General features: G+C 35.8%; 1 protein-coding gene across 4 annotated transcripts; it reads right to left on the reverse strand.

Annotated features, from left to right (window-relative positions):
* On the reverse strand, window positions 1-27,724 carry Hrb27C (Heterogeneous nuclear ribonucleoprotein at 27C). Of its 4 annotated transcripts, none has more exons than XM_018037921.2 (8): window positions 27,556-27,724; window positions 26,549-26,756; window positions 26,273-26,459; window positions 24,905-24,987; window positions 24,038-24,431; window positions 22,592-22,792; window positions 20,586-20,741; window positions 1-359 (listed from the first exon to the last, which is right to left on the reverse strand). In XM_018037921.2, exons 1-8 carry the CDS (start codon window positions 27,591-27,593, stop codon window positions 292-294), a joined length of 1,335 nt encoding a protein of 444 aa, XP_017893410.1. In that variant the 5' UTR covers window positions 27,594-27,724; the 3' UTR covers window positions 1-291. The 4 variants fall into 4 exon arrangements, with proteins under 4 accessions (XP_017893410.1, XP_017893408.1, XP_017893411.1 ...); XM_018037919.2 differs by lacking the exon at window positions 1-359 and adding an exon at window positions 389-1,755; XM_018037920.2 differs by lacking the exon at window positions 1-359 and adding an exon at window positions 3,060-3,679.

Consider the following 27,724-nt stretch of genomic DNA (forward strand, 5'->3'; position numbering starts at 1 on the left):
TGAAAAGAGGAAAATTCTCAAAGCGAAGAAGAAAAGAGTGAAGATCCAAATAATACGCAAAAAAAAAAATAGTATACAACAGACACCACAAATGGGAAAGAGAAGAGTACAGATGTAAAACGCACAACAAAAAAAAAAGAAGATACAGAAAGAGGTGAGGGAGAGAAGATTTAATCAAGGACAATGGGCCTTTTTAATCATTTAAATTAATAAATTGTGAAAAAAGTGTATCCCTCAATAATAGCGACCCGTTAAGCGGTGACCGCTGTTAAACGCGCATTTCCGGTTCTTTTACCTCAAGTCCCAGCCTCGCGTCATCCAGTCAGAAAAATGAACAGGACGTCTAGGAAATAAACTTCCTACGGCAGAAATTGAAAAAAACAAAGAATTAGGTTTTTGTCGACTTCTTTTTTATTGATTGGTCGATCGCGACTATTAAATTAAAAGAATGTATCAATCAAACAACAATATCGTTGGATTCAAATGATATGTCATAAAGTAATTTCAAAGCGACGGTTCAATTTCATCATTCTGTCCCGTTACTAATTTTGCAATTGCTTGCATCTGATCAAATAAAGAGGAGAAAATGAAAAAAGAGGACGGCGCCAAGAGAACTGATAGGTCATGCGTAAAAGTACTTGATCGCTCCTTATCGTTACCATAAATCGACAATTTTTGTATAAAAAAAATATGCTTAAATCTAAACATTACAATACACACGCATTTCGTTTTGGACGAACTACTCAACAAACAAACATTTAACTTCTTTAAATACCTATCTGTCTAAAATTGAAACTCATTTACAACGGTGAGATTTTTCATCTTTCAGTTCCTTTTCGTAAAATAAACAGAGGACTCTCGATCGACCTGACCGAGGTGTTCACGCGCATCTTCCTTCGAAGATAAATTGAATTTAACAGTTCGGTCGACACAGCCTGACCGAAAGTAATCGCTTATCCTTATAAAAAAATATCTTAACAATCTCCTTGCTTCTTATTTTAGGGGTACACTACGTTATCCTAAAATGAATGTGAGAGAACTATAATCAACGATGCCGTCTTCGCGTCGAGCTCGCTAGTCGCGTAGAAAAATTGGTCCTCGATTCATTTTTACCGTGTACGCATCGACAAGCATCCCATCTTCCTCTTCCCAATGATCCTTCCCCGGCAGAAGTCCCCACGAACGTTTTCAACGTCCGCTTCGCAAACATGCGTTTCTTTTCCACCCGTGGGCCAGAAGTATTGCGAGTTCGTTGCGACGATCTCCTGGGACTGTTTCTATTCCCGTCCGCCTCGAATTGCAAAAAAGTGAAAAGCCGAGAAAAACCAATCGATCTACGCTCCGGTAGGTTCGCAAAAAGAAAATATCGTCCGGGATATCATCGCTCACATCGATGCTCTTTTTTTTCATAAAATAACCGGCGATTAAAAAACGTACAAAAATCTTGCTCTGTTACAACATCCGCTGGCATATTCACGTTGGCATGCGCGCACGGTCGCGAGAATAGAATATGTTCAGCGAGTGGCATTCGAGTTGCGATCGATGATCAATAAGGGAAGAAAAGCGGAACCTCGCGCGAATCAGCGAGGCCTTCGGACTCTCGTCTGAAATCCGTTTTCTAGCGGCGGTAGGGATGGTAATTGTTGGAGCTGGACGAGGGTCCTGGATAACCCCTTTGGGGTCCACCGCCGTTGTAGTTGTTGATTCCTGAGCCAGCGGGAACGTTTCCTAGTCTCGAGGGTCCAAATTCGGTGCCTGTTAGAATGGTATAAAAGAAGGTAGTACTGTGTGCCAGGACGCAGCCCGGGAAACGCAAGGGCTCAGGGAGATAGTACTCTGATAGCAGAGAGTACTGGTCCGTGTAATCGCTGACGGACGACCAGGTCAGCGATGATACTGAACGTGACGGTGATAATCGAACAGGTCGACCGCATAACGGAATTGATCAAGAGACCGGTCGACCTCTTCGATAATCGATACGAAGAAGTATCTCACCGAGTACCAGGCCAAACTGTAAAATGACTTAGAGGCCACGCTGCGATGAAGGAGAATTATTCTAAAAGAAAAAAACTGGAACGAAACGAAACTGCGGATTAAAGAGGCCACGCGACAACGGAATAAATCCATCTCAAATCGGGATAATTGACTTCGATCGACGCGCCAGCGAAACTTAAATAAAAATGACGAAACGGTATCGACAACGTAAAAGGGGACTGGAGATGTAGAAAGATCGATCTCTCAGCAGAAATCTTGATAAAGCTCTGAAAATATATTTTCTATAAGATTTGTTAAAAGATTCTGTATTAATATCACCGACGTACTAGAATTAACTGTCACTAATACATCGTAGAAAAAAATAAGAACGACGGTGCAACAAAAAAATAAATTCTATCAAAAATGTCTCGTAACGTGCAAGTAGGAAAAGCTTATATTACGTCCTTAATCTTCTTACTCGTCTAGTGCTTATCGACTAAACACTGTCGACTTAAATATACGAGATAAAAACCAGGGAGTTATAGAATTCTCGTATTCCTGATCATTCAAACCTCTCTCACCCTCTTTTCTCTCCTACAATCTCCAGTACAAAATTTATTCTGTTTATCGCGGCCTTAATAATTAGTATAAAAGTACTTGAGTACTATTTATATGTCGCGTGCATCGAGCGCGCGCAACTTCGGGATTGATTAGAGTTCACTACCGAATACTACGTACAGAAAACTCCTGGGAGTTTTCCAATACTACTCACAGGTACGAATTTTAGATTGCGTTTTCCGGTTTGAACGACACGTCGATGCGAAGGGTGAATGCAGTTTAACGGAATTTAATCGAGTTTTGACGGCATAATAAGGAATGTTAATTGATCTCGAAAAACATTTACACAATTTTAAATTGAATCACGACGAGGACTCTAAATTTCAACCTAAAACTCGGCTACTTCTAAACATATCTAAGGACGATAAACACCATGAGTCTATCCCTTGTACTAAATTTACAAGTATAAATTAAAAAAAAGAATCAAGAAAAAAATAACTAATAACTTAGACGTTACAAATCTAAAAAAGGTCTCGCGATAAAATTTATTATAAGTAGCTTAACAACGGATCTAAGTGGTAAGCCTTAAGTAATCTTAATTTTTAAAAGGACGCATGCTTGCACACCCGTCACTTGCACGTAACTTATATAAATTCTTAATAGATAAATTCGTCTTACGGGCTATTTACGAAATTATCGTCCGGGCCGGACGAGAAAAAGGTGACCACTATAAAAGCAATTTTACGTTAATAATATATCAAAACGTGGACGTAAATTCAACCATAGGGAAGCAAAGAGAATGGTCGGCCCACTATCCACAAAAACGTCGTTTCGACCGCGTTTCGCTATCGGCAATCTATCGTCGTTTTTCTTTCACCTGACAACCTCTTTTATTCCTCCATCACAGCGCCGCCAACCTCTCTCTTCTCTATTGTCGTACGTTTTCTCATCTTTTTTTAGGAACCTAGGGTCTTTCATCTGTGTATCTTTGGTTTGGCCATATCGGTTATTTCTTAGCGTCTATAAGGATGATAATTCGTGTGCTGGGTCAGGGAGAATCGTTGGGGACCTGGGGCTGCGTCTCCGTTCGGAATGAAAGTCGGGCTGCCAGTTTCGGTGTTTTTGAACTTTGGGATCGGGGCATTGTCTGCGGGAAATAAAGGAAGAAATTAGGTGGTGCGGGCCGCCCCTAAAACGCCCTCCGCCAGGCATCGAAATACGAGTGGAGAACAACATTGTGCAACGCGAAAGTATCAACGGGATTTCCGACGGTTTTGTAGAGCGCAGTGAAAACCATCTGCACTTTCATAAAAGCTTAAAATAAATACGTACGGATCCCATAGAGAGACTATTCCCACGAATGGAAAAATACTCAAGGGGCAGGTAATTTAAATCTACGCGAGACGTGTTTCGCGTGTTGCGAAATTATTCAAGAAAAGCTGTCAATTGAAATATGATTAAGCAACGATGGTTGGCCCCTAAAGTACTGAAGACCACCGAGCCACCTCGAACCTGATCATTCTCCGATTTATCGAATTATGCAACGGTTACAGAAACAGCAAATTGCACTGTACAGCGAATCTAATAAATTGACCAGTTTCGAGGCGTGGTGAGTATGTTGGGACGCGCATAAAACACTGCACCAATAAAAAGACTACCCGCAACAGCGGAAACAATCATGTAAAATAACAAAAAATGTTTGAAACAGTGGACCACCTCTGTAATTCACGCATTTGTGGCGAACAAAACCATTTACATCCCCGTGCGAGTTGTAATGAACCGAAAAAAAAGGAAAACCAAATAGGAACCAGCAACTGAAATTCACGTAAAACTTTCAATGAGCTATGCAAAATAATTTAAAAAATTGCAATATTCCTCGTGTCTTTTATACCAATTGTAACAGAGACGACAAAAAGAAAGTAGAAGGAACTAGTCTGCAGAATTGTCGTTCAACAGTTGCTTGAGCGAATAATAGGAAGGCGTGGCTACCGAAATATAATTTAGGCGAAAAAGGAACTCGCACTCGCATGCTCTCGCTCTCACTCTCATACTCATCCACGCACATAATGTGTCGAACGAATAAAAAAAAAAAAAATTAAAACGTAAAGTTCCATACATTCCTCTTATTCGGCGCATGTGCAAAAAGAGAACGATAACTTCATTGACCGTGCAGTGTTTTAAGTCTCTCAACCTCTTAAGTAGGCACTATGTAATAAACTTAACTACTTAATACGAAAATTAATTTTAAACGAAGGGAAAAGATAGTCTGGATTTTAGATTGACAAGATCCATAGTTTTTCATCAATATCATTTTCTATTTAATCATTTTCATAATCTATACCAGTATATACTTTATGAATAATGATCCACTTTTTCTTCTATATTATCATCATAATAATTATCAGCATATCAACTTATCATTCATTATATGTATATGTATTTATATATAATTATATATATATATATATATATATTCATCATCATCATTATAATTGTTATATTAATATTATAATATCTTAAGTATCAATTAATCAATTAATCCACTAGAAACACCGTTAAGTATATTAATATATATATTTATATGTATGTGTGTATGTGTGTATTGATGAATAAGAATAGCAGTAATAATAATAATAATAATGACAATAATTAATAATAATAATAATAATAATAATCATAATNACTCGCATGCTCTCGCTCTCACTCTCATACTCATCCACGCACATAATGTGTCGAACGAATAAAAAAAAAAAAAATTAAAACGTAAAGTTCCATACATTCCTCTTATTCGGCGCATGTGCAAAAAGAGAACGATAACTTCATTGACCGTGCAGTGTTTTAAGTCTCTCAACCTCTTAAGTAGGCACTATGTAATAAACTTAACTACTTAATACGAAAATTAATTTTAAACGAAGGGAAAAGATAGTCTGGATTTTAGATTGACAAGATCCATAGTTTTTCATCAATATCATTTTCTATTTAATCATTTTCATAATCTATACCAGTATATACTTTATGAATAATGATCCACTTTTTCTTCTATATTATCATCATAATAATTATCAGCATATCAACTTATCATTCATTATATGTATATGTATTTATATATAATTATATATATATATATATATATATTCATCATCATCATTATAATTGTTATATTAATATTATAATATCTTAAGTATCAATTAATCAATTAATCCACTAGAAACACCGTTAAGTATATTAATATATATATTTATATGTATGTGTGTATGTGTGTATTGATGAATAAGAATAGCAGTAATAATAATAATAATAATGACAATAATTAATAATAATAATAATAATAATAATCATAATAATAATAGTAGTAGTTACAGTATAGTAGTAGCAATAGTAGTAGTAGTAGTTGTAGTAATAGTAGTAGTAGTAGTAGTAATAGTAATGGTACAGTAGTACTGTTTTATGTGTCGTTTTGGGAGTGAGGGGAGCGGGTAGGAATAAAGTTTATATATTATAAATAGATAGTTTCATCGAGTAAAAATAAAGTAAAAATCAGTAAAATTCATATATAGAAATTCTGTCCTCCCCAATTAAACATTTCCCGACACCCTGATATCGCAATTCAACCCTTCTTAATTAATCTCCCCTTTGTCTCACTCTGAACACGATAAACATACATACATACAAACGCGAATCGCGGAGAGCTTTATTTCTTTTTTTATCGTTCTAATGAAAATTCTTGCATGCACGCAGTCTCTGGGATATTCTCTGACTACTCTCCGCTCCCCTTCATTACCTAGCCACCCAGTGTTGTTTCCCCTATTCATTCCCTAGTTCTGTCTCTAATTTCAATCTGCCCCGGTGGATAAACAATGAGGTTTACGTATCTGACACTTCCTTTCTCTAGCAACGTACACGAGTGGCAAGGGACATTGTTGTGTGTCTGTATTTTCTTTCGTTTACTCGTTTTATAATGGTTTAGCTCAGCGTTTGCGTAACTATTAACACCAAGAATCTACACGCAACGACATTCGACTTTATTCTTTGATAATCACTCTCTTTCTGGCCTTATCTGATTAACTAATGTCGCTAAAATTAGATAACGATGTTTAGTCCGCTATTAAACTTATTCCTCAAAACTTATTCGCTAGTCTCTGTTCTTTCTCCCTTCCCTCGTCACGTATCGAGTGTATACTCGTATACACCACTGGCGAATAAAATTTCCTAACAAGAACTAATTGCTCAAAAATAAGAGTTCGTACGATTGGATTACTGCCTGTGTATATGTTCAACTATCTTTTGACTTTCATTCCTAATCAGCATGGCTGGAATTTCGCTATGCTGACGATTAACTGTAAGAAGTGTCCTAAAGAAATTCCAGTTAGTTCGCGGGAAAGAGAATTGCGACACGATTTGGAAATATTGCGCCGACACTTTGCATCACATCGTCGCGTTTTAAACACTAACGGTTTAGCTATGATTCTTTTAATGCAAGTACTCCCTATGCACTATACACGTAATGCAGCTTAATAAACTTTTACATCGTCTCGCGTGTTTTTATCTTCTTTTTTAAATATTCTTTTACTTATTAAAGATTTGGCAAACCTTAAACCTGAATTGGTACCGAACGGCACCACTTATACATTGCGTACAAACTATGTTGCTTCGTATCACTAGAAAATCTTGTCATCGTCACTGTAGGTCTCTGTCCTTTAAACGTCAAAAATTTATCTCTACACGCTCTGCCCTTGCAATTACGCCGACCACACTTACACACGAATAGCATTCACCCCTGTTTCTCTTTCGCGCATCGTCTCGTCCCCTTCAACAAACGTTCACTTAGTCACCCAACTTTCTCTCGTTTCAGTCACAACAAATCATATTCCTTTCACAATTTGCTTCTGGCCAAACGATGGGACCATCGCCGGCTTTCGACTCACGCATACGCAATCCAATTCATTCTTTTGTCTAATTTTCTCGTTTCACCTCGACCAATTCACCGACCAATCGGTAATTTGATAACGTTCACAGTCTCCCCCTCTCTTATCTTCCTTTCGTACACTTGTCTAATACACACCTCGCTCCCTAACGAAAAAATTAAAATTACAACGACTAATTAACGACTTAGATACGCGATTCATTTTTCACTTAAGAGTTACAGAACAATTATTATGATTCTCACGAGAACACAATGGTTGGCATTTGTTTGTTTCATTAAAAATATCTTCGTTTCGCTCTATTTTAATATTTTTCTACATAACGGTTCTTACGTCGAGTTCGTACGCGTTAATTAATTAATTAGGTAATTAATCGATATCTTAATTATTGATCCTACGCTTGTTTTGCCCCCCCCCCCCCCCGGTGAAGAGCACGGCCGAGGAAAAAAATCCCGCGGCCTAGCCGCGTCCAAAAATGGTTGAAACCGTATAAAAACGGAGATGGAGAAAAATCTACTTAATATTGTGTGTATGTCATGCGTGTTTTAAGTCAAGGTGAGCTTCGTTTTTCGTTTCCCCTCATCTTTCTGCGTTTAAGGTACTTTGTGGATAATCGTTAATTTATAATACATTTGTACACAACTTATCCCTTAATCAATAATTATATCGATTTATCTATAACGTCATCTGGATTTCCTCATCCTTCCATTCATTCCTTTCGCATTCACACGATTCAGACTCACTCACACTCATTCACACTTTTCATCGAGCCACAACACTCTCTTTCGCGTTTCTACGATTACTAGAATCGTACGAGCGACAGTCGTACGACGCTTAAGACACATTCTAAGAGCCTGTCGTTTCGTCGAGACGTTGAATAATATTTGGAAACATCGAAGAAAAGCGATGAAACAACCAAAAATATTGAAAAACGAACGCCAATATTACAGCTAACAGGAATCCTGCAACAAACAAGAGCGAGAAGAAAAAATTATTATGAAGAATGCACGTTAGGCGAAAATGAAAAACTGCTCGTTTTCTCTCAGGACTACCGTGTCGATTCCTGTTCCAGCACTTTTGGTGTACTTTCGATTAAGTAACTGATCGATCCTCCTACCCCGAGAAATTCTATGTCCGTAAGTTACTATAACTTAGCTTATTTTCATGTCGCTCTTACTATCTACGATTTTTTTGTCGATTCGTACAATCTATCCTTAGGCGGAGGTAACAAGTTTCCGTTTAATCCTTTACCGAGTAAACTAGACCGTAAACGTTAGATAGCATTTAACTATTATTTAAATATAATAGACGTGATAGTCGACAATAACCTTGGAAAAGGCGTCCATCTCTAATTAGTATTTTGAAAGTTCCTGTGGCCTCGAGGCTCGATCGTCAATACCTCGCGCAATTAGATATATAATTCTCTGTTTAGACTGATTACTATTGCTTATTTATCTATCTACCCGTCCTTCTTTCCTATTTGTTACGTTAACTGCGACCCGTTTTATTTTACTCTTATTCTCTCACTTTACCCGCACCCCAGCACTCACAAAGTGATTCGCACTCGTTCGCTCCATCATTCATCCCTTTTCTCTCGCATAACGCCAATTAAATTACTCCCCTTTCGCTTGCTTACATACCCAGTCCCTCTCCCGCCTCTCATTCGCCTTTTCATTCACGCACAACGTCGGATAATTTAATTAAACGCTACACATTTTGTCCTCTATCCTCCTTATAAACTTAAACTATGCTGGTACGCGCTCGAGAAGCTGTAGATATAGATTATTTATTCGAGAAAATAGTAAAGCCATTGCTCGTAATCCGTGTTAATCAATTACAATAGAAAATAATAACAACAACAGTACAGTTCCTCGTTTAAGTGTTACTAGTCGTAAATAGTAAATAGTTCGATAAATCGTAGCAGTACTTTGACACTTTTTTTTTCTTTATCTTTAATAGTTTTATCAACGTTTCTTCGCCATTTTGTTTCGCCGCATTTGTAACCCTAAACCTAAAGTGGCACCGGCAATATTTCCAAATCGACGCGCGTCCCGTAGGAGAAAAAGCAGAGGCGTTTCCCTTCGGTCAAGGTACACAGATTCATCATTTTTGTATAGTTCTCAAAGTTTCGTTACGTTGTTTTCCCCGTCGCGAACCCTCGCCCCCTTTTTTTAATTCCGTCGAAGGCTTCTCCTTTGCTAAAACTGTTCTCAATTTAAAGGGCAGTGGTCGTTGGACGCATTTTGCTGAGCGAAAATTACAAGCAAGGAGTGCCGGCTTTATAAACGAAAAATTAAAACTTACTGTTAGGAATTGTTTACGATAAAAAGTATTTACTGTACAGTTCCATGTACCATATATGTAGTAATCTTTCCTCTTATTTTTTTTTTTTTTGGTTTTCATTTCGTCCGAAAGTGTCAGTCTTATTAGGACCGTTTCGTGGGACATGCATGTAATAATAAGTAAAACGAATTATTTTATTCACTTCAGCCTTCAGCGAACTTATTTTTACTCTCTAACAGCTCAGTCGTGGCTCAGGGAACAACAAATTTCAATCGTTAAGACTAACACCCTAGTGAATAAAATTAGGGAATCTTAAATACGGGCTGCAATAGGAAAATTCGTTCCAACCACCAGCCGGCCCTGATCTTTCGTCGTGTTTTAATTTACGTTAGTATATATGTATACGCGGTTTCTATCCTCGTAATCTCTATATCTACGTACACAAGTTTAGTCCAGTTTAAATACATGCACATCGAAACATTAAATATTACTCGTTAAAAGTACAAACAGTTAATTCTATGGTAAAAAGATTAGTGCATGCGCATACAACAGGATTCGTAAACATCGTGCCTATTCGAACCTTGCGTCACACCCCGTTTTGTATGCCGATTTAATAATCGAACTGTTATTTACGTATAACTTGTCTGCGGTAAGGACAATGCGATCTTCTATGTAATTAAGTTTATCAAACGAAATGCTTGCGTGTATAAATTGAGGGCTACGTTTCATTGATCCGCGACCCAATCGATGATTAAAATAAACAAAATTTATTTGTCCTCGTGGTCGTCACATTTGCGAGTTCGAGCGCGAACATTATTCTTAAAATTGTTGTTTCGTGACAGTCACGTTCGTCGCGGCGAGTTCCTAAATACAACGGTTACAAACTTATTCTGACACGAATACAGCTGATAAGGATGTACGTGTGCGATCATCAACCCGAGAACGGTGGCTCATTTAATTCGACAATTAACCATTACGTTAAATCCCTTAATTAATTAATTAATTGATTGGTTGATTAATATCCGTAATAACATTCTAACAAGTTTTGTATCTCTTTTGTTTGGACGTACCGTCTAAATACATTAACCAGTAGACTCTATACAAAGGGTAAAAGTATCGTTTTCGTTTTATTTCTTAAGGCTTCGTTTGTGGTTCTTTCTTAATCAAGAATTCTACACCACCTCTGTACCGTATATTCTCCTTTACGCCCCAATTTTCAACTCCCTCGTATCAGTCGTTTCTTATGTTGTACTTTTGTCCTTTTCCGATATCTCTAAGAATTATTACGATTACAATTAACTAGTACTTGATTGAAGAACGTTTTTTTTTCGGGTCCCAAATTGCTTAGAGGCTGACTTACTTAAGAATGAACGGTCTAAACGTGAGCTACCCATAGGATTCCCGTCGCCCATTTCATATCCCCTTTGATATTTTTCATTTTCGAGTAACTCACGATCGCAAAAGTACGTAGAAAAAAGGCAATGAACGGATGCGGACGCGCGGCTTAACTATAGCGTGAAAAATTCTCGTAACACGTTGTTTAATCCCTTAGCGGTTAGTGATAATTCTTTACATCGTTAGAGGAATATTACCGTTTAAGTATGTAACACGTAATACGTAAGGTAACGCGCGTACGTCTATAGCACCGCGATGGAAAGTAGAATATGTCGGCGATACGACCGGCGACGTAGCTGTTGTCTGCAATACTTTAGCTAACGAGCAAAGGACTTCTTACGAAAGGATCGACGGACACGTTTCGGAACACCAGGAACAAAGAAGAAGCAGCTGGCGCCGCATTGAAAATCACGGTTTGGTTAATTATATGTACAGTGAGGTATACGTTACTCGAGAAATCCTTATAAACGATTAAAAAAATCATGCCAGTTTACACTCTTTCGTTTTCCTCTTATTCTTTCCTTTTAATTCTAATTGTAAGAGTATCCTAAGAGACGACGACTCGTATTCGGAAAATGCTAAAGTAAACAAATTGCTAGGAGCTTTTCAAAATAACATCTGACTTCTTATTCTCCCTTCTGCTTCGACACTTCCCTTATTCGGTATCAAACATTTTTATGGATCGTCACATTGTATGCTAACAACTCGGCTTATAAACATGATTTACGGACTATTCTTATCCCTCAACTTATCGCGTCGTTCGCACGGGGAAAGTAAATGGTACACTCGAACAAATCGAGCACGATTGCAAATGTGACGACGAACACGGCAAATAGAGTCTTTCCCTTTGAAGTTCCTCGTTAAACATATTGCTATGATGTGTGATACTGAACATTTAAAATTGTCCAACCCCTAATGTAGGTACAGCAGTGTAAGAAAAATAGAAAACAGCTACCGAAATGGTTAAAGTATTGCAAAATGTGATTGTAGATTGCAATAGTAATAATAACAATGATGAAAGATAGAGAACAGTGGCAGCAATAATGTTAATTAATGTTACATATTAAACGGTGAAACTAGATAATGGCTGTAATAGAAATAGCAATAATTGAAAATAATGAACCATGTTATAAACGCACACGTCTCTACTATATGTGTGTAGTAACATTTGTTCTACTTTGCTTGCCTAATATCCATAATGAGGCAAGCAAAATTAATAATTCCCCGTATTCATAAATGATCTTGTGCATGTACACCATACACATATATATGTCGTTTTCGAGCACTACGTATATCTGAATAGATCGGTATCATGGCTTGTTAGGCAAAACGGAATTGAATTCAATTGAATTAATCGTGATCCAATTCGACATTACCGATGTTGAACGATGCATAACACGTATTAATGATCGTTTAGGGAGATAAGACTACGTTCAGTCTTCAAGAAATAATTTAGTTATCGAATTAACTAAAAGCTAAAACTATCGTTAAAACGACGACACGAAATCAATTAAATTACATGTATCTGTACAGAAAAATCTGGTTTTTGATTGCAATTTAATCGAATGCTGTATATTATGGAAATATATTAGTCCCGCCTCTCTAATTAGTGCGGTTAACTGCCTTCTTTTTCATTCGTACACTCGTTTACTTTCACTTTTTCCCTCCCGTATTCGTATCCTGCCTTTCCCTCCGTCCGTTTCCCTTCCCTCGTTCGTTATTACGACCTGAGCACTGACCGGTAGTATATTTTCGTTTTAATCATACAAATATCCACCCTCTATCGTATTTTTTTATGTTCCCCATCATCGAGAGAAAAGAACAAAATCTAGTTGATGAGAATTGTGGTAAATTGTGTACGGAAGTGTGTATATATATATGATATACATAGAAGTTAATATGTATGTAACATGCGTGCACGAACGTTCGTGCACGCAAACTGTACACACCCTCATAAAAAAAAAGAAATACGAACGCCCCTACATCGATATATTTCCTCCTGCTTTTTTAAAGGTATACATTTACACGAGCAGACATACGAGTGCGTGTACATACATATACGTTGCAATGAATAATATAGATAGCATATATATTTATATATATGGAAATATATGTATATCTATATATATATATATATACATACATATGAAAGGTACGTATGTATACATATATAGAAAATAGTAATGTAAACGTGTGTTCTCTCTCAATATCTCCTCTTTTCCTGTGTACGTGTGTGTATGTATGTATATGTGTCACAGTGTAGTAATTAATAATAATAATCATCATCATCGTTCATTAGATCGTTACTATCAGTTAACGCGCATAATATTATAATGATCATCACGTCCTCTCTCTCGTACTGCTCCTCTCTCTCTCTCTCTCTCATTCTCGCTGTCTCTCTCTCTCTCTCTCTCTCTCTTTAATATTTTTCGCTCTGAATTCTTTTTCGTGCTTATTCCTCCTATACAATTATCTCTTCCTTCCCCTCTCTCTTTATCTTATCATGTTTTTTTTTTCTCATTTTCTTTTAACCCCTCCTTTTCACCCTTGATTCTACATCTAACTTCAACTCTTCCTTAAGGAATACCTTAAGGTTAGAGACAATGCGCTTTGGCCTGGTATATTTTCTACTGCTACTGTGCTGACAGTGGGGTATCCGACGTCGCTCGTGTTAATATCTGAGAACGAGAGTTTACCCATGCTAACTCCCAGCGAATGAAACAACTTGTTTTATTAAAAAAAATTTGTCTCTTCGTGCAACGTTTATTGGTTCACGTCGGACACCCCTCTCGATACAGAGAGTTTTCTAAACCGGGGCACTGGGAATAAGATGGACAGAAAGCGTGCGAGCGTAAAGATCCTTAAATGTGTATCCTTAGTCTGAGGTAAAACACGATGAACATGGATACGTTTATTTCGCCGTTTCATCTAGTCACATAGACCAGACCACATTTCACGTATCTGTTTTCCTCTATCGGCCAATGCGACGATGCCTATCCGCCGGTCAGCCGATGCGACAATGTAACTTACTAACATATATCGTTTTCGTTAAATCGCTTTAGTTTCCTTTTCGTTTTCACGTTTACCTATCGTTCAACTACAAATATTCTAATCGTTTAACTCGTACGGGGGGACACCGATCTTATCAATATAATGCTAAAAGTTACAAGTATACAGGTCATGTTATTACGGTTAACAATTTCATTTATTATCGTTACAATCGTTATCACCATTGTTTTACTTTTTTTCTTTACGTTTATTTTACCTTATACTTCACACTAAAATATGATAAAAGTAGATCGATCGATTCTTGTTCGTTCAATTGCGAGACAAAGCATTCCAAACTGTAGGAATTCCATTCACTAAAAATGAATAATATTTTTATTTATTTTCTTTTTCTCTCGGATTCGCGAGCAAAATGAATATAGCGACTCTGCTGTTAGCTTTAATTGCGTCTATTTTCGTATTCTCTCCTTTTTAGTTTAAAGGCTCTCAAGTAACGTTTTAGGTAGAAAAACTCTTATTTACGTGTACTCGTTCTTATTCGATCGTTCTTTAAACCTGTTAATGCACTCACGGTTTCGTCAAAAATCTCCAGAAATTTTCCTCTCTCCTCGCACTTTATTCATTTACTCTATTTACCTCCCTCCCCAACCTTTAATCTCTGAATGTGAAGCATTATGTAGTGTGAAGTGGTGTGTGAACATGTGTGTCGATTGATGGTAGTGTATGTACACGTGTCGATTTTTCTTTTGCGCACACGACGTGTCTTTGAACAATTCGCCTATATAATCGTCTATACGTCGATATAAAGTTCCTTTCTTTCGCACTTATAGCAGGGCACTTAACGTAAACGTAGTACATTTAGAATATTCTCTCTCTTACGTAAGAGTCAATGTGTGTTCTCGTTTTTTATTTGTTTATTTATTTATTTATTTATGTATTTACTTTGTTTTATTAGATCTCTATATTTTTTCTTTCGCTACTATACAGGGCCTTCCGTTAAGACAACAATTATGAGACATGTCCTATCAGATACGCAGGCAAATTACTTTGTAATTAGAATTTAATACCTTAAGTGTATCTACTGTAAACGTAATTTAGAATATCCGCGGTGTGTATCTGTGTGTTAATGGGTGTGTACGTTTGTATATGCATATACATATATGACAAACATTTCCTTCTTTGCTCTACCAGCCAGCTGTTTTATTTTCCTTTCTATCATAGTTCCATTCAAACGCGACCAAATTAACAGCAAGGCCTAACTTTAATCGATGTTTTCTCTCAATGCGTTTCAGTTTGTATCTCACGGTAATGAATCCACATTTGGCAACATGGTTCGAGAAATCACAAAAATTCTGGGGCCGTTAACTGATCAAACGAAGCATACCGATATCGGGCAATGAACATGCTCAGGCAGTGATATCTGTATTACTTATCACCGATACTCTCCTTTTGTGCTTCGTTTCAGGAGACAAAATATTTCGTAAAGTAAATATAGGTATGGTCAACAGATCTTTCCGAACGTTATTCCTTACAACTTGGAGAAATGCCCACGTAACTTCGTATCTCGTTCCGATTCGTGATGAATATACTATGTATGTACAATTTAGACGCTGTTACTCCCGCTTAATAAAACAACAAACAATAAGGGTGGAAATGCAAGTGTGTTGAAGAAACAATTGAAATACAAATATAAGCGCGTAAAAATGCAATGGCCAATAAGTCGTTGTAGTACCAACTATATAATTACGTTAATGTAGTCATTAAAAATACAAGATGAACTCATTGATAAAAACTGTCTCTCGTATAGATTACAATTATGAATAGTAAGTTATTTTAAGTATAATATTTAATTATAATGACCAGTCTTCAGTGAGCGGGACGTCAAATATGCATTAACTTTAAAAATAGACACGTAACGCCCCCGGAATTATAATATATTTATCGTTTCTCTCGACTTTTTCTTAAATATTGTATGCTTAACTCATTTCATTTCGTTACCTTGCAACCTAACATGCGTAGTCGTTAAATTAAAGGAGAAAAGGATTCAATACGTGCATTACCTAATTAAGTTAAGACGAAGGCAATTACCTAAGATAGATTATAACTTTAAAAAAAAAATTCATTGTAAAAGGAAGAACAACAACAAAATATAAGAGACGATGAGATATTACAAAATGCATGAAGAAACGCGGTAAGGGAATAGATTAAAAGGGATACTGAGAAAACAAAAATTTGTAAAAAATGTAAAAGTGTAAAAAGAGTAGAAATTACATATCTAATGTGATTATAAAATAGAATTTATTCAATATACTCTCCCTGTGTTCATAGTGTCTTAAAAATAATGAAAAATTAAATCTACAAGCTGTCTGTGGTTTTCAATACTTAAATGTACATTATCTCTCTATACAAAATAAGAGGAGTGTTTCAGTCCTATGAATGTTCTATAATAAAAACCATAACATTTCGAAAATGTTTTGTTCAAATACTGAGTTCAGTATCGTGTGAAAAATTGAAGAGGAAACAAGTCACAAACCTAACTGTATAAATATTAGGACTCATAAGGATTCCGAAAGAGCTTAAGAGACAGGGAGAACATAAAAAACACAAAACAAAAAAGAATGATAAAACAGGAAAATGAGGAAAAAAGATAGTACAACAACCCTGAGAGGAATTCGTAGTTCGTAAAAATACGAAATCACGACTGGTAATAACAACAGCTAGAATCAAAGTATTCTTTTTCCACCTATTTGCTACGTATTACGTTAATTATCTCTGTATTGAAAAATACTAATAATATTGTGTTAAATATATTATCTGTTACAATTATTAATCGTCAATCATTCGAATAGACCCGCTAAATTTTTACGTTCTTGTCGTCGCCTTGTGTTTTCTTTTTTATCTCTTTGCAAATCCATTGCTACTACTTTCGCTCAATCACTTCAACTACTATACTTTTTCCAGCATACCCTAAGATACATGTATATACAATTGCGGCAAGGCAGCCATTTAACTTTGTATCATTATTATTTTCCGTCCTTCACACTAGAATAATTTAACCATCCTTCTGAGACTTCTTAATTATAATACAAATTAATTTACTCTGCTTACTGATTTCAACAAACGTATTAATTATCGTTAACGCGTCTATAAATCAAGCGTTATAATTCATATTCTCTCAACGCTTTTGTATATACTTAAAAATTCTTTAAATTTATCGGTTTTAACTTTATTTAAAAATTGTTAATAGATTAAGGAATAATAGTTAATAGTAATAATTATAATCATCGTCGATATTACTAGTGGTTCGTGTTTTACGTTTCTTTATTTATATTACTTTATAAAATAAGTTCTCAAAAAAACAGCCGTGGAGATAAATTTGTTCTCTCTCTCCCTATTTAAATTTGCTGCTCTTGCTCTCTCTTTCTCTCCCGCTCTCGCGCTCCCTATCTTTCTCTCCGTATTTGTCTCTCAAGTAGATATTAAATAACGTATTACTTAGAACAACCACAAAATCATTATTTCCATTTTGCTTGTTATTTACCTCGTCTATTTCTGCACATTATTTATTTTACTATTATTTGGATATTCAGTAACTTGTGTGGCCTCTGTTTAATTAATTTACTTTTTTATGCGCGTAGTAGTGTACGTGTATAAATGTACGTGTATTTGTTTAGAGTACGTATGTTAACGTGTTCGTGTAATTATCATAACAATTAGTGTAAAAAGGTTTTTGTTTGATTGAGCTCCCTACTCGTCTCTTCTTGTCTTTAGTTTAGTCGGTAAACGTGTTATTGCGTTGATCCCAAGAGTTTCAACGAGTCGCGTTTGTTAATGTTTCCTCATCGTCCCATTGACTTTTACGTATCCCTGTTTCTACGATGCTACCGAGTTTAACATCAATTAAATGCACCGAATATAAAACCCCGACGACCGTTTCAATTAAGATAAGTACAAGATCAATTGACTTCAACTCCTATCAATGATTCGAAGACTCGATCGCTTTTTCTGAATTCACATCATAAGAAACTGGAGGGTATTGATAAAGATACGTTGCAACAATTTGACAAGAAAAGGATTAGATGCTGTGAAGGGGAACAACCCAATCGTATTGAGATCAATAATGAGGAATCTTAATCAAATTGGTGATCCGTTATTAATTGTAACCTACTGATTATATTGTGACCTCGTGAAAAATTTAAAATTACATTAGCGTTAATACTTGCGATTCTTATTGACAAAGTAAGACACAACGCGACCCGCTCAGTAATAAACATGAGCATTTGAGAGCATTTTTTTCGAAATATTCCTTGTTTAGAACTATGGTAAATCCTACAGAGTAAATACAATTAAGTCATATATTTAATCAGGTAGACTTTTCAGATCGACGCCCCCCGCCGAGTGTATCGCACAAAATTACAAATACCCCTCCCTCCAACCGTTAGATACCATGATCTCTTTCGTTTCTAATCGTCTAGAATTTAAACACTTATAAGCATCATCGTACAATATTTTTTAATTATCGTAGATAGTAATAATAGCGTGTATAGTAGTGCAATCATAATGGTTGCAGTAGGAGCAGTCGCAACAGTAAATAGTGGTAAATAGCTGTAAATAGTTTATAATGGTAATAGTAATATAATAATTATTATAGAAGTAATAATAATAGTAACAATAATTGTAGCCTTAAATGTGCCTAATAATTAACTATTATAAATCCGAGGTAAAAAATAAACTAGTTCTCATATCTGATACATTACGACCATACAGAAACCCATCTGACGGTCCGTGTTCTTATGATAGAAATTTTTTTTTTCCGTTAAAAGTTCATTATCGTTCTTTCATTTTTTTCGCTTTGTTTCTCGTCCTCTTCCTTCCAAAAACGATAAACATTTTCGGATCAATGGAAACGGAAAAGGACCAGATAATCTAAATTAGAGAAAGTCAAAAGCGAAATCGAGGACCTAGGCATTCGCGTGCCTAAAATATTACTAGTGATATGACGTCAAAATAAGAAAAAAGGAGGAGAAAATTATATACGTATATATATATTATATATACACATATATATGCTTAAAAAAACTGCACCCTGCTGTCGTAGAATTATAGATATACATACATCACGTTAAAATGATCTATTTTACACTATCCCTTAGTTTAGTTTATAAGTCAGCCTGTGTGAACACCTTACTTAATTATTTCATTAATTACTCGTTACGTTTTTTCCGGTCGTTTATCCATTGCGTGAAAACTATTATTTTGATAAATACGAGATCGTGGAGGGACGGGTGTCTCGAGCGTATAAGTCAATCGCTGACTTTCCACTAGAGACCGTAATATAATATTCCTTTTAGTTAATATTCTTTCTTAATTCCAAATTACTGAAGTGTTCACTAAAATTATCAACGAGGTGAACAAGCATCGAAATTTGTGCCATCCACTGAGAAGAAGTTTCTCAAAAACGAAATCTCGTTCACCTCTGCTTAAATGCTGTTAAGTAATTAATAATCACCATATTCCTTATTCTTTACACTCGCATCTGTTTTCTTTTTGCTTTGCTTTTCTTCATCATCTCACATTACTATTTCATCCGATATAGTTTAATTTAACTCTTATAATACTTCTCTATTTCGCTTCCTACCCACTATCCCAGTGCCATACAAAATTCGCTTGCACCATGGGTGTTTTTTTTGTTTTCTTGTATTTTTTACTCGTTTGCCATTTTTATATCCCCCACGTTTTACTTTTTAATAAACATGTGGCTTAAATTGTTGCTAGTTTAGTTTTGAAACCCGATAAGATCGTGGGCCGTTCTCACGAGCGATCAATGAAATCAATGTTTCGAGAAACCCGACACTACTTTTTCCCCGATACTCCCGTTTCACGAAGTTGGATAGATGCATTTTCAATGTATGAACTTATTAAAAAAGATATGTCGAAAAGTATCAAACTTTTATCAATCGAAAAACTATTATGCTATGACCGCTCACGAACGACGCTACAGCTCGACCGAGACATTCTTTGTAAAAACTGTTTATGAAAACTCCCGAACGAGTTTGCAATAAATAAATATTTCAACTACGGTGTTTCGATGCGAAACGTAATCGCTTAATTGGTATAGTAAATTCTACAAAAAAAAGAAATAGTATCAAACTTGACGAAAGAAATAATATAACTCCAACGCAGCTAAAATAAATTTTTCGGAACTCCAAAGTATTGTAGAAATATATCCAAAGAATATCTCTGGATCCGAGCAGAAATCTTCACGATCGATTCGCAATGTTGTATGTTTCTGTGTATCTTAAAATATGTAATATGAAATAACCCACGAGCAAGGCCAAGCCATTCAGCGCATCTCTCCATCACGGGTCAATTAAAATGGTCATGAGGTGGGCCACTCTTTGAAATCAAAGCCTTGCTGGGGTTTAGGGGCGCTGGCAGCATACCCACCTTGGTTGCTTTCTCCTCCTTGATACGAACGCTGAGGGTAACTGGTATCAGCGTAATTACCATATGCGGAGTACCCAGTGTAATCCGGAGTTTTAGCTGAGCTGCTACTGGACCCAGGTGCACCTGAGCCGGTGGTCTGACGTGAATACATATCACCTGGAACATTGATTTTCAACCCGTTATCGAACTTTCACACTTACCTCTCGTCTCGTTTATTCAAGAGCCGTGGGACAACAGTCCCCACGGTAAAGATACATTTTTGATACTTTAGTTAATCGAATTATCGATAGATAATCCGATCACACTTTTGACAGAAATTCGCTTTCAATGTGCGCGAGGAATATTCTAATCACACATTTGTAAATGGTAAATAGATAGACAGCAGTACGAAAAAGCATCTAAAATATATCTATATTGCTTTTGTCTTTTATGGACAATTATCAATTTAAACAAATAAGTACACTTGCAAAAAAGACATTACGGATACGTGCAAATAAAAAATGACATGGACAATCACAAATGAAATACTCGAAAGACGTTAATTCATAAGAAATAATGACTAAATAAAATAAGCGAAGAATCATAACGATAGAGGAATACAAACGAATCAATATACCAATCGACATTACCTTTCAATAATAAGCACGAAGTAGTTAAACCAAAAAGAGATCGTTTATAAAATGTAAAAAAAGCAAAAATTCGGATAAACATGAATTTTTAACAGAGCACTAAGAGACAACAGAGGAAACGGAAGGGATGACACTGGGACTGCATTATACTACATTAGAGCAAGTTATTTTTTAAAAAATTCAAAATCTTTATATTCCACTTTACAATGACATTACAATAAGTCAGAAGAGGCAACCATACACTTAACGAATTAGTTTCCAAATACCTATTCTACTCTAACAGTATCATAATTAAAAGAATAGTGACTAATTACCAGTTTCGGGAGGCATTAAAAAACAATCAACGAAAATAGAAAGAAAATACTTGTATTGACTTACATAGAACAAAAAATGAATCGACTCGAAATTAAGAAATACAAAATTAGAAATGATGTAGTGGATGAATAAATGCAAAATGCCGATAATTATATTACGATGATATTCTCTATATCTTGTGTAACAATCATAAGCACACCAAATATTCTAAGCATAGTTCTATACCTTTAATTACATACTAAGAAATCATATAAATTGACGTAATATACAATTGTCGTACTAATTCTAATTGAATTTGCATTAATACTACGCAAGTTTACGTATATAATTTATACAATCAGAAGTACATGCTCTCAGAATTTCATACGCAAAGAAGAAAAACAAAGCGCAAGGAACATGTAAAACGGAATTATCTATCAGATAATTAGGCGAATGAATAAATGTGCAAATATAGGTAGCAAGGAGCTATAGAGGAGCTTATACATAGGACACAAATTTTATTTATATTCAATAAAAATAAATTCTTTCCTTCGATTACAACATCATTAAATTCTTCAGTATCCTCCTTCCTCCAACCCTTATGCATGAAAAGCTCATTCCTTGGTGAACTCCGTTAGTTAATTACAATTAATTGTGTGTTAACAAACACAGACATCATTGAACAGTCTCCACATTCTCGAACGATTAAAAAAAACATTCGATGGTACAATAATATTTTCGCAACAAAAAAATACTGTTAATAAGCGAAGCATGATATTGACTGTATCACGCCAAATTACAATTTTCATGCTTGTCTGCCGCGTGCTTAATAAATCGTTAATAGATATAAAGATCATTCTGGTCGCAAACGTGTATGACAATAAAAATTCTCTACTAGACTAATTATTCCAAAAAAGTTTTGTTTTTAATTCGGACAGAGAGAAACAGGCAGAAGAGAAAATCAGGAGACCATGAAATAATAAATACAAGTTACAGACAGACTCGATTAAGTAAAAATGGAGCTGTATGATGCGAAAGGGTGAAAAGAGGAAAGAGTTTGTTTGACTGAGCTTGAAGACTCACCCTGCGGGCCAGAGGGGTTCGAGTTGGAGTTAGGCTGCGAGGAATTGGGCTGAGGGGGCTGAGGTGGTGGTTGGGTCCCAGGAGGGGGCCCGTTCTGTGGCATGTTCCAGGAGTTCCAGGAACCCCCGGGCCCGCCCCCCGCAGCCCCGCCAGTACCCGCCGTGGGCCCATAACCCCCTGAAGCGGCCGCTGCCGGCCCACCTGCGATCATTAACCACGTGTCACCAATCACCGTCTTCTCTAAAGCTTCTTCTTATTAAATTGATCGACCACTTTAGTGCCAAGCACGACGTACATATTATACAATTACTAAACGATGTACACTTATGGTCGAGAAAATTTTGAAAATTAATCATTCAAATAGTAGTTTTATCATTAGAAACATTACTGAAGAAGGAATGGATGCTTTATACAACGAATAAACTTAGTGGAGACTGAATAACACAGATTGAAGAGAGTTTATCGTATCGTTATGGATCTTTTATTCAAAAGTACTTAAATTATTTTGTTGTATTAAATATGATGGCTGAACTAAGTTAGAGACTTGCAATTTTCATCAGTCGTGACCATCTTGGCACTGAAGTGATACTTTATTCACTTATACAATATTTCTTGGTGGCACTAATATTCAATGTCGTTTGATTTAGAATGTACATGTTTGCTCGTCTCGATAGGTAAATCGTCGAGTCACTGCGATAAAAATACATGTATAATACAAAGATATATTGCACATGTTTTGTGAGTCTACGACTTTTGAACACGGATTTAATTTTCATAGATTTTCTCTCTTAGGAAAATAAGCATGAACTTCATAGATGATAGAATAATGAGATTTAATGATTGGACTGATACTCAATGAACAAAAAAACAAACAAAAAACTGTGAAAATTTGAAACAATAAGAAGAATTCGAAGCAATGATTAATGAATCCGTTTTGATATAATTTCGATATGTGCTTGATATTCACAATAACCTATTGTATTTTCTTTCCATAATGACCTCCCTTATCAAAAGAAAAAGTATACAGAAATCTATCTTTATCATGTTTCTATTATTATCTTTACAACTTCATAGTTCTTCCAGGGATAGATGGGAAAAGGATAGGATTGATATTATATTGTATATATATGATCGCAACTTTATTGCGTGTCGTGCTTCAGAAATTAATGACTTATCATGTTGCATTTATTTCAACATTAATTAAAATCTTTCGACATATTCAATACGTACAACATGAAGGTACGTCGCAGGTAATTCCTATTTTATAATTAATGACGCGTCAATTCGCGTAATATTTATTCAAGTAAATGAGGAAAATTCGATTCGCATGAAAGAAGAAATTACTATCTTCTTTAATTTTTGTTGCCGCATTGAATAAATAAAGGCTTAAATCCTAGCAAAAATAAAAAAAAAATAAAATATTATAGTTTGTCTAAAAACACTCACCGTAACTTCCGTAACCTTGAGTAGCTGCTGCGGGCTGGACATTGTAACTGCTACCCCACTGATGATGTGGTGGTGGCGGAATTTGTTGCTGTTGAGGAGGGCCGGGAGGTGCACCCCAACCCTGAGAGTTGTATTGAGTAGTGTACCCAGCAGCATATCCTCCAGTCTGAGGACTGGTTCCCCAACCCTGATACTGCTGCATCATATTTCCTGGTGGACCCATCGGTCCCCCCATCATAGGTCCACCCATCTGCCCGTTCGGACCACCCATAGGTCCCATATTCCCAGCCATACCCATCGGAGGGCCACCCTGTTGAGGTGGTCCCCACTGGCCTTGGTGACTATCATTCATTTTGCTAGACGAATCTCGTGGTTCTGCACGTTTGATTTCAACCTGCAATCAGAAAGAATCGAAACGATCCCTGTAGAGAACTGTCATCGTCTATCGTGGACGACTTGGACCAATTAAAGATACTAAATAAGATTTTCATCTCAATCAGAAATCCTTATTTAATACCTTAATTATTATTTTCTATAACCGTATGATTAAACCTTTGAAACTCGCCAAGTCTTACATAAATTCTAAATATATGCTAAATTTCGACTTGTCACATAACGCATGATACGTATACGATATTCTAGAGGTTTTTCTTGTTTAGATTGATACTTATATAGTAAAAACTAAACATACAGTCGTTAAAAATAACATAGGATGAGAAAATCCTGTAAAATAAAATAAGTACAATAACCAACATTATTGTGTAAAACTATGATATACATGTCAATAAATTTTAATAGCATTCGTACTTATTATTATTTTACATTACAGTAATATAATGTATATACTAGTGTATAGGTATGCTATACCTGTTTTCCATTTAAGTTGACGAAATGCTCGGCTACACATCGGTCCACGGCATCTTCATCCTCGAAGCTGAGGAACCCAAATCCTGTCGTCCAAACGTGAGAGAGAATATCAAAAAGGGCCCCATATATTTATACAAGAAATATTTTTATATGACCCCCATCCATTATATTTTTTATTATCAGCATGACGCTTTATTTATTTAACTTTTATTTTTACAAACTGATCGCTACATCAATTATACTTATCGCGTTGAATTACCATTAATTTGGAAAAATACTTTAATTACACAGAATCCTTCTGCACCAACTGAGTATGCATTTCTTAAAATTTCAAGTATTTATTATACGGATATTTACACAGTAGTATTCATCTTGAGTTGTAACTTTATAGCACTTAAACTAGTTAATTTATGATGGCTGATTTAAAGAAGCTTGTCGAATACTTGATGTAAAATTTACAGACGAAATTTCCACTTTACGGAATATCGTATATATACACGGAATTATAACGTTCTTCTTCAGTTGTTAAACTAATTACTGAATATCTACTAATCCCCCCTCCCCCAAAAACTGTATACCCATTGTGTTAAATGAATGTTTTTCAATGCACATTATTATATTAATTGTACAAGACAAGATTGTTAGAAAGATGCACGGAAAAGTAGTTTTGCTTTATACTTGTACTCATCAAATAAACGAACTTCTTGAATGCAGCCACCAAAATTGAATAGTCGTAATTAACTACAAAATATTAATGTTAAGACAAAAAACTTTTGTATATTAAAAAAGCCATTGAAATTAATAATATTTTAATATATTTAAAAGNACTTAAGGACAAAAACATGTTTTACTTTAATTAATTACTTGTTATCTTTAACGTTTATTCGTATTTTTTCCGTATTTATAAATAGATAAAATTTTAACATAATGTTTTAAATAATGGCTGTGCTGCATTCAAGTCAGAATTTTTGACTACGTACATAGTGAGTAATATGACTGTTACAACAATTCGACTATATACATAGATATCTTTTGTTGAAGATCTAAAATTCTTTCTGTTGATATCGTACTTAAGATCGTATTTGTATAACGAATATTATCTTTTGAGGAATTTCAAGAATTCTGACTATACTTTTGATCATACAATAAATGATATGATCCTACATTGAATGTAGAGAGCATTGTTATTTATAGTTCCCACATTAATTATGTAAAAAAAAAAAATGCTAATGTAATGTGCAACGTATCATTGAATAAGACAATATGCTGAACTTCATTATGATACAGATTGCTGAATGGGAACCATTGTAAACAACGCCAGTATGTCTGTGTATGTGTATATACAAATATTGATCACATTGTACTCACCCCTTGATTTCTTCTTCTCTTGATCATACATTATGACAACTTCCATAACTTTCCCAAAGCGCGTAAAGAATGACCGCAAATCGGTCTCCGTCACGTTGCTTGGTAATCCACCAAGGAAAACTTTCGGAAAGCCTCCACTACGTTTCGGCTTCTGCTGCGTACGTGGATTGCATGGCTTTGGGTCAATCTGTAACAAAGGACAAATAATGTATAATTATAAGCTTCCATGTTTCAAATTTCGATCTTCCTCATATCTGTTTTCCAATTTATACTAACCGTGCGCCCATCAAGCTGATGCGGTCCATTTTGAAGAACTAATGGAACATTGGCTGGATCACTAAATGTTACAAATCCAAATCCACGGCTACGGCCAGATTCACTGTTCTTCATAACAACGCAATCGATTACTTCACCGTAACGGCCAAAGTAACGTTGTAGACTCTCTTGTGTTGTCTCCCAGGACAAACCACCGACAAACAACTTTCTGTAATAAAAATTTCTTTTAATGATTTTCTAGGAGTCTACCAGCGACACACTATACGTTAATCACGTACTTTAAAAATATATAAGAAACTAAATGAACTACGGATTTAATTGTTGATGATCCGAATAATCGAAATATTTCGTAACGTATTTTCTCAATCGGCAATGAGAATTCTCAGAAAAGATGAATCTATACTGCCTATCAATAATCACGATTGTTCGACCGTAGTGAAAGAAAATCACGTAGCAAGGGAGCTCCGAAATGCTCTGCTCTTTCAGGATATAGAGCATAAAAATAGAGAATCTAGAACTGAAGGATATAACGAGCGACGATACAGTAGCATACTTTCACACCGAAATAATGTGCCGAAAATTAACGATATCCTTGGCCATCGTACTCGTAGTTCGTCTTCGAAAAACAAAAACACGTATATAATTGAGAAGAACCAGGTCATGTTGCACGAGAGTAATACTATACAGAACCGGCATCGGTGAAATACATTCCCCTCTCGTGGGAAACTATACATCGCGAACCGCTTATTGCCTGGAGTAAAAAAAGGTTGGCCACGCATATCAAGAAAATCGTACATGACCGTGCGAGGCCCGATAATCTTTTAACGCGGATCAGAAAAACGATTTAAGATCACGAGCACAGCACGGGAAAGTGAAAGATACGAGGTAACTGCAATACGCAAATGGAGATCCCACGCAATAAACCCGACGGTCCGTGAACGCGTCGATCGAGGATTCTCACGTGAAATACGCTTTCACGCGTGCACTAATACAGAATTCAGACTTACCCCTTTTCGTCGTCGTCCATTTCGGTCTTTACTCTCATAATATTTCACTTAAAACTACGAGAATGTTGTTAGTATTAGGGCGCGAATGGGAATATGGCACGATGCTTAGCGCGGACAAGGGTAATGGCTCCCCACAATGAACGCGACGTCGAGAACAGAATGTAAACGT

Source organism: Ceratina calcarata, unplaced genomic scaffold, assembly GCF_001652005.2.
Source record: "Ceratina calcarata isolate Rehan_Ccalc_2016 unplaced genomic scaffold, ASM165200v1 scaffold180.2, whole genome shotgun sequence".
In the NCBI taxonomy this organism is placed as follows: domain Eukaryota; kingdom Metazoa; phylum Arthropoda; class Insecta; order Hymenoptera; family Apidae; genus Ceratina; species Ceratina calcarata.

What these genes read in the sequence shown, in the direction of transcription:
- Hrb27C (XM_018037919.2), bottom strand. Translation starts at nt 27,593, where the DNA reads ATGAGAGTAAAGACCGAAATGGACGACGACGAAAAGGG. An exon ending in AGAGAAGAAGAAATCAAGGG is followed by an intron (nt 24,988 to 26,272) that starts GTGAGTACAATG and finishes TTTGGACGACAG; the next exon opens with GATTTGGGTTCCTCAGCTTC. An exon ending in AGGAGGAGAAAGCAACCAAG is followed by an intron (nt 1,756 to 20,585) that starts GTGGGTATGCTG and finishes CCATTCTAACAG; the next exon opens with GCACCGAATTTGGACCCTCG.